The 9076-nt window shown below is 34.8% G+C and overlaps 1 protein-coding gene across 1 annotated transcript; it reads right to left on the reverse strand.

Annotated features, from left to right (window-relative positions):
• Nucleotides 1-3234: 3234 nt before the first annotated feature.
• Nucleotides 3235-6004, reverse strand: LOC121785356. The gene is made up of 6 exons (XM_042183744.1): nucleotides 5188-6004; nucleotides 4820-5040; nucleotides 4423-4639; nucleotides 4068-4153; nucleotides 3900-3991; nucleotides 3235-3817 (listed from the first exon to the last, which is right to left on the reverse strand). The coding sequence occupies exons 1-6, from the start codon at nucleotides 5281-5283 to the stop codon at nucleotides 3576-3578; spliced, it is 954 nt and encodes a 317-aa protein (XP_042039678.1). The 5' UTR covers nucleotides 5284-6004; the 3' UTR covers nucleotides 3235-3575.
• Between the last annotated feature and the right edge of the window lie 3072 nt (nucleotides 6005-9076).

The following is a 9076-nucleotide window of genomic DNA, read 5'->3' on the forward strand; positions in this document are numbered from 1 at the left end:
AACTCAGAAAATAAATACTCCGTAGAATATTTTTAAACTAAAATCTAAAGTCAAACACGTATTATATTTATATATATATACCATATGAAATTAATTGTTATTAAACCAAAATCTAAAGTCAAACACGTTTTCATTATAGTATATATGTATATACATGGAGTACTTTTTTGATAAAATGTCTGTGATGAGTATTTATTTGCAACCAAAAACAAGAAACAAAGTCTTTTCATTCTTCACATAGTATCTGAAAATTATAATATCAAGTTAATGTGACATATATATGTCTTTTAAAAGCTTGGTTGTTTCCGCTTACTTTTTCTTTTTTGAGAAGGAATGTTTCCTCATATTTTATTCGGAGTTGTAACAGTTTCTCAAAACATAACGAAATAGTAATACTCATCTTCATATTTAAGTTAACATACTAACCAAACAATTTCATACATAAAAAAAAGTTGTGAAATCTAGGTAAGTTATTCCCTTAAAAATGGTATGAAAATTTATCAATATGGAGTAATATTGATGTTTAAATAACTCATTCTAATGGCATAATTATATCATCATTAGTATTTGATATTAAGTTGGATTCTATAAGATCACATGTGCCTATCAGATCTTTTAATAGTTCATTTTTTCAAATCGAAAAATTACTGCGAGTCGTTCTTTAGGCCGTTACACATATGAGCCCATTAGACCTTCTAACACGGCACTTATCCAATTTGAAAAAAATTACTATGAGTTCATTCTGTTAAATGGTCTTATACGAAACTCTTTCGGATTAAAACAAAAACACTTTCAAATCAAAACAAAAACTATCTAGACAAACAAGAGAGGGTCCATATAGAATTTAATGGGCACATGATGGGCCAAATCCTTTTGGAAACACGCTTTTGCAACTCAACCGAAAATAAAAGCGCATAAAACATGTGATTTGGTCCCCCAAGAGTCGGGTTTATCGCTTTCATTCAAATATACTCTATTTAACTTTTGGAGAAAGAGTCTCATAAATCATAAATTTGTTGCAACTAGTTTTCGTGATCTTTTGGATTATCTTTTGTGATAATTTTTTCTAACCACCGCTTACCTATATATTTGTTTTAATTTTGAAATCTGATGATATAATTAATTTTACAAATTAAATAAAAATCAACATTCTTTTGATCTTTTTCTTTAACTTTAAATAAATGAATAAGAATAACAATAAAAATATAGTACTACAATTTCATTAATTTTTCATAATTTTATTCATGGAAACTTTTGTGGTGCACGAATCCGCCATATTTTTATTTGAATTGTTGATTATCAATTTCGTCATAAAATTTACTCAATATAGTTTATAAGATAATCTTTATAAAAGGCATTCTTCATCTTGATCTCAGTCTTTTCCTATAATTTAAAACCCTCTTTTGGCTCAATTTGGTAAATATATTGAGTGTATGGAATGTTTTGCTAAATACATGAGCTTACTATGCATATTAAACACGTGCCTCACATGTTAGATGATATAAACCAATAAAACTTATTCTATAAAATATGGTAGAATAATATGTGGTCAATTAATTCTTGTGTCCAACCATCACTCAATTATCAGAAATACGGTTTAAATATATTTGTTTGGTTGTTGGCTCGAAATCTTATTTGGATAAATTATTTTTGTCTTTGTTATTATTATAATTTATTTTTTTAAATCTCGGTTTCAATATCGCACAAAAATATACTCAATTACAAAGAATGTTAAATTCAAAGTAATTATTGCTAAATTTAAAATTTTGGTCTAATCTAAAAATAATTCCAAAAGATGGGTATATAAACGTAGAAATCTTGCAATTAGGATAACGATATCTACATCAATCTATTCATCCACTGGGGCCCACTTCTCTTAGAGCATCTCCAGTGGGCGGATATCCCACTCGGACATCCACTAGGACATCCCAAAAACACCTCCTGCCACGTCACTAGGACATCCCACCCCACTGCCACATCACTAGGACATCCCCTGCATATCCGCCCTTCCCATCGCCCTTCCCACTAGGACATCCCGCAATTAAAAAAATCACAATAATTTAATTTTAACATAAACAAAAAGTACGGGAAAGCAAAATACGGAAAAATTACGGGAAATACTTGAAAAGGGCAAACATACAAAGTCATAAAACATAAAAAAAAACAAATTTAGGAAAAAAAGAAAAATACATAATCATGAAAAAAAAAATACATAGTCCAACATCCCCGGCTCACTCCGCACTGTCCTCGTCGCCCGTGCAAATGAAATGAAGTTCAACGAGCCGTATATATAGAATTAAAAAAAAAAAAAAATCAAATATCGGACGTCCGACCTTCGCCACAGTGGTGCCCGTCCACCCGCCCGTCCCCGGGACGTCCGAGGACACCCGACGTCCTCACGGGACGTCCGTATCCGACCTCCGACCTCCCAACGGCGGACGTCCCGTCGCCCTTCCCGGTGTCCGACCGGACGTCCTACCGGAGGGGCGCCATAGGAGATGCTCTTATGGTGTGAAAGACATATCCACAATGATTTTATTTTGTTAGTATTTGTTAAAAAAAACTGTAATTGAGGTTATATTAGCGTACCTTAAAACTTTCATTTCTATAACCTTATATATGAACAACTAAATTAAGTAGTGCAATAACACACATACATATGAATATACAATGGTCGATTTTGACATTAAATACAATCAATTTACTAAAACACGGGTTTATTAGTTTTACGTGAAATGTCAGATCAAGTATGTAATTTCAATTTTTTTATTTTATTTAGTTATGTAAATATTTTATTTAAATTATAATTATAAAATTTTAATTACTTATTTTTTAAACTTAAATAAATATATGAAATTTCAATTTAATAAATAAATAACAATTTAAAAAGTAAGTAATGAAGTGAATTATACTCTACTAACCTAATTTGTCGCTTATCAATTACTATATCCTTGGAAAATTAACGTGACATAAATGGCTTATACACATGAGTAAGTACTTGTCATCTACTCGAAAAGTCGAAAAGTTGACGTGATACGTGAATGATAATAATTATACAAATTTATGAACCACAAAATATTAGTGTAAAAGGAAGTAAACACGAAATAGATGCAATTTTCTCTGTGATTCCATCGATCGGAATTTCGAATGACTTGTTTAGAAACGACAATTATCGAAAAAGGCAGTAAACACAAAATAGATGCAATTTTCTCAGTTATTCCGGTAGATCGAAAATTCGAATGATCATGAGGAATTTGATGTCTTTAAAAAGAGTTTATAAACATCGTTCATCAGCACAACCCCTTTGTATAATAGTACATCGAGTCAGAAAATACAATCACAAATTAGTTTCACCTTTCTCCCACCTACATTTGCTACATCACAAGCCTTCTCTTGCAAAACTAAAACAAATAAAAAGAAAAGAAAAAGCCTTCAAAGTTAGTCTCACTTGTCCTAAAATACCATTAAAAAGACTAGTCCTAAAAAAGCTCGAAACGATGGAGCGCGCCTGCTTCTGATGCATGATGGCCTATCTCGCGGAGGACTTCATAGACGGCGACGTAAGGGTGTGTGTATTAGCCATGCCGCATTCCCATGAAGTAGTTGAAGTCGTGATGTTGAACCCTCAATTGCTTTAGCCAAGAATCGGCCACGCTCAAGAGCGACGCCATCCTCTCCCGGTCGAGGCCGTTCTCGTCTGAAAGCCACACGTCCCCTTGCATCTTGTAACTTGCCAAACCAAATGGAGGGAGAGAGATACTTTTCCCTTCCTTTGTTTTCCTCTTCAAATTGTCTATGTCGTCGTCCAAGTCCATGTCTATATCATCATAATCCCGGAATTTTAAGCACGTTTCAAGAAAATGGGAAGACGGGACGATGATTGAGATCCATGTTCATACCTTGAAACGAGGAGGAAAGGGTGTGGTACGTGAGGAAACACGTTTGCAAGTCTCTATTGGTTCTACCGGTCGGAATGTGATAGATGGGGTACCTAGATCAAGAAGAAATGATTTATACACGCGTACCGAATACAAATGATACGATAGTAATGCGTTTAGAATGCTAACCAGGCGATGGCCATCCAACTAGCCGGTGAAAGATCCACACTTCTTAACGACATTAATCCCCGATGGCTTTGAGCTAAGCTACTAATCTGAGAAGCAAATAATCAAGAAACTCAATCCACAAAAGCAAGAATATATTCCTCAACAATAACACGAAAGTAGAATAAAGAGATGTTCGCCTATAACAGATCAAGACACGAATCAAGAAAGTTCACAACTTCTTTATACCTAATTATTTGATTCTTCCATATCATATCCAAATAAACCACTTCTCCATTATTGATTCCTTGCCAATATGAAGTAAACCTTCAACTTTATCAAGCGTAAACACGAACTCAAGCTCGATAAAAAGGGTTACCTTGTCCGTGAGAGGGACCCTTCCATAGGGAGACGATCTCTCAAAGTACTCAAGGTAAAGATTACCCAATCTATCATTCTGATGCCACAAATCCAGCTCGCATATCCCCTCCTCGGACGAGCACCCTTCCCACCTCGACAACTTCTCACTCTCGCTCTCATCACTAAACGAATCACTAAACGAGTCCCTTGTCTCGCTCACGGAATCAGTCTCTTCCCTACACCAAATGCAGTCTCCAATCAAATCAAGCAATCCACATTCAAATTTCAATTCATTTTCAGCTTAGCAATGCCACTCAAAACCAGCACAAATCAGCAATCACAATCAAATAAGCACTAAACAAAGAACTCAATCAAATCAAGAACGATGATCAGCTTTGCAAATGAGGTCTCTTCACCTCAAGCAGTTTGCAGATGAATTACTGGTGAAAATCTGGATTGCAGAGAGGTAAGGCACGAAGTATTGAATGAGATTCTGGCCGTCTTCGGAGGCAATCGGAACTCCGGCTCCGTAAGCACTCCATTCATCAAAACTACTCCAAAGATCAGCAAGAACAAAGTAGTCAACTTTCTCCCTTTCACAAGGATGCCATAGCTTGTTAAGCTTCCTTGCCTCACTCTACACATCAATTTAACCATCAACAAAAGAGGGGAATCATACAAAACCATCATCAATCAATAGTAAAATTGAATTGAAACATGATAGAGAAATAATGGGAGCTTGAAACAATTCATGTAAATTGGAATTTTGAGATAAAGATCAAACCTTTGAGAGAAACTGCGAAGGGGCAAGGGGCGTTGTGCGATCTAAGAAGCTTTCAAGGTTTGTCGTCTGCATTGAAACCTTGTTGTCAATCAACATGATTTCCCTTCAACACGGCGAGATATGGTGGATTAAGAGAGAGAATTTGGGTGTGATTCTCTCTCCTAACTCGTTGGCACGGAGGAGAAGAGAGGATGAAAAACAGAGGAAGGGAAAAACCAAAAGGATTTTACGAGGAGAGGAAGAGAGAAATTGACGGGATTTTCCTTCACTTTCTATGTGAGGAGAGAAGAGAGAGAATTGGTCTTAAAAAAGATTACTACACTTACGACGTTTGGACAAACCATTAGCATAAACCGCAACTCTATCAAATTTTCCCTTATTTTATTTTCTCCCAAAATTCGATCTTTCAACAAGATTTCCGATCACCGGAAAAGCCGGGCTCCGTCGGATTTCGGCTAAACCCCCAAAAATTCAATCTTTTTCTCTATCCAAAAAAGCCCAGATATTCTTCTTGAAAAAGAGAAAATCATAATCTTACCTATAAAATTTAGGGGAAAAAAACCCACTACCCAAAATTGAAAATTCGATTAAAAAAAACAATAAAAAAATATTGGTTTTCTTTTTCAATCTTTGCTGGGAAAATGACATGCACTCGATTTTCCTTAATTCGATAAGAAATCACAGCGAATTACGCTTTGTAGTGCGTGTGCTGTGCGTGAAAGCGAGGGAGGGAAAAACTTGGAAGAGGAGTTGTGATAGAAACAACTTTTGATTCACTCCAAGAGAGGAAAAGGGCAGGTGTTTTGAAACCTGAAACAGAAGTGAGATTACTGTCTGTATGAATATGAATCTCATTTAAAGAAGTTTGAAAACGATTTTCCACTGAATGATATACAATAATTTAATTCATTCTTATCTTATTTTCTCACTAATTAATTTGTCTGTCTCATTTGTTATCAGCACAATTTTAATAAATGTTAAATGTCAAAAAATATGAACGTCAAAGGATGTGAACTTTAAAGTATAAATAAAAGAATGAACTACAAAAATGGTCCCTACACTATGGTTTATATCGCCCATAGTTTATGGACTTTAAAAATATCGTCAAACATCATTGGACTAACGGTTTATCTCGAAAATGGTCATTTTTCACTGTTTTCGGTCGAAAATAGCCTTTTGGGGATTTTTTTTTGGGGTTGGACAATTTGGTCTTTTTACACTTTTAAAATTTTAAATCTGATATTACCATTTTTCCATTTCGGTCCGTCCCACATAATTTGTCTCATTTCACTTTTACCATTTTTTGGTAGTGGACCTCGTATTCTACTAACTCATTCATACTCACATTTTATTATAAAACTAATATATAAAAGTAGGACTCACGTTCCATTAACTTTTTCAACTTACTTTTCATTACATTTCTTAAAACCCCATGCCCGGTCAAAGTGAGACGAATTATTCGGGACGGAGGAAGTATGCACTAAATCTGATATTATTTCAAAATTATCATTCTTCTTCCCTTTTGTCATCCTTCACTTTGTTTCTTTATTTCAATATTAGATTTAATTTCACAAAATTAAATTTTAAATTTCAATTTTTAAATATCAATAAAATTTTTTAATTATAAAAATTATTAAATAACAAAAATTAATAGTCATAATCAATATTTGATAGTGTCTAATATTTAATCAATAATGTATGATAACGCCTTAGTTTTAATCAATATTTAATAGCTTTAATCATAAATAGATCATATAACACGATTTATTCTGAAATAAATATGCATCTAATGTAAGACTAATATAATTTTCGTTTATTAATTTGAAAACAATCAAAATTTAGTAGAAAATCTCAACAAAAATACTCATATATAAAATTTTTAGTATGATCAAATTTTTAGTCAACTTCATAATATTTAATCAAAACAATTATAACAACCGAACGAAGGCTAAATAGAATAGCTCTTATTTTTTCTATCATGATTAATATTATTTTTCTCTACTTCTTCATTTCAGCTGAATATTATATTAAATAACAAAAATTAATAGTTTTAAATAATATTTATAGTGTCCATGAATTAATAGTTTTAATTAAAAAAATTTATTGACATTTAAAAATTGAAATTTAAAATTTAATTTTATAAAATTAAATCTAATATTGAAATAAAGAAACAAAGTGAAGGATGACAAAAGGGAAGAAGAGTGATAATTTTGAAATAATATCAGATTTAGTACATAACTGAAATAATATCAGATTTAAAATGTTAAAAGTGTAAAAAGACAAAATTGCCCAAACCCCCCAAAGGGTATTTTCGACCGAAAACAGTGAGAATGTACCATTTTTGAGATAAATCCATAGTCCAAAAATGTCTGGCGATATTTTAAAAGACCAGAGACTATGGGCTAAATAAATCCATAGTCCAAGGACCATTTTTGTAGTTCACTCTAAATAAAATTAGTTTACTTTGTTAAAAGTGGAAAGGATACGAAAATGGATTTAAATAGACGGAGTATTTAATTTTAATTTAATAACATACTAGTAAATTACTTAGTTATTCTCATTATAATTTTTTTAATAATTTCAATTGAAATTGAGGTATTTATTGGTAAGAGCATCTCCAATGGCGGACGTCCGGTCGGACATCCGCGACGGGCGACCGGGACGTCCGCCATTGTGGCGTTTCAACTCGGATACGGACGTCCCGTAAGGACGTCGGATGTCCTCAGACGTTGCGGCGACGGGCGGGCGGACGTCCGCCATTGTGGCGGGCGGACGTCCGGTATATTAAATTTTTTTTAAAACTCTATATATACGGCTCGTTGAACTTCATTTCATTCGCACCACTTGTGTTAACAAGTTTCTCTCTCTACATCTCTATTTCAAGTATATCTACAATGGCTAGTGACAGTGATAGCGAGGATGAATTGGAGGTCGCTGTGGAAGGTGCGATAGATAGGCTGCTACACCAGAGGGAGCAGCGGCGGCAGCAGGCGGCGGTACATCGGCCGATCCGTCGTCGAACTATAATACCCCGTGACCACATTGCTGCACATATTCGGTTGTATCAGGACTACTTCGCTCCGCAGCCGCGTTTTGGGGATGCCTTATTCCGACGACGTTTTAGGATGCATCGTCCGCTGTTTATGCATATCGTGGGTGCTTTAGAGAGAAGATACCTGTATTTTAGGATCAGGGAGGATGCAGCTGGCAAACCCGGACTCACACCCTTACAGAAGTGCACTGTCGCAATCAGACAACTGGCGTACGGAGGCACGGCCGACATTTCCCGTTCGTATTCGTGTTGAAATTTTATTTCCGTAAATGTAAATTGCTTTATTTGTGAATATGTGATTTTTTTTATTGCGGGAAGTCCTAGTGGGAAGGGCGATGGGAAGGGCGGATTGTGAAGGGGATGTCATGGTGACGTGGCAGTGGGATGAGAAGTCCTAGTGACGTGGCAGGAGGTGTTTTTGGGAAGTCCTAGTGGATGTCCGAGTGGGACATCCGCCCAATGGAGATGCTCTTAGAGTGGGACATCCTAAAACGGCCACGTGTGTCACGCACGCATGACGTGATGGCCTACGATGTGCCATCAAGATAACACTTCGTCAACTAATGCGTCTCTGTTGTCGTTACGTTATGTTGGGACGTGACAAACCTCCGTTATGGATGCCATAAATGGATCAATTGGTCATGGTCCAAATCAATAATTATTCTTCACTAAACAAATAATCAACAATCCTTAACATATTTAAACATGGGTTAATACTGGCAATAGTTTAAACCTTAATTATTGTTAAAATTACAAATCATTTTCAGCTTTATGATTATCAAGATTTCATGTGAATGCACTTTTGCTGATTGCATCCATTTTTTCGAATGCATATAC

This window comes from Salvia splendens, chromosome 21 (genome assembly GCF_004379255.2).
Source record: "Salvia splendens isolate huo1 chromosome 21, SspV2, whole genome shotgun sequence".
Lineage (NCBI taxonomy): Eukaryota > Viridiplantae > Streptophyta > Magnoliopsida > Lamiales > Lamiaceae > Salvia > Salvia splendens.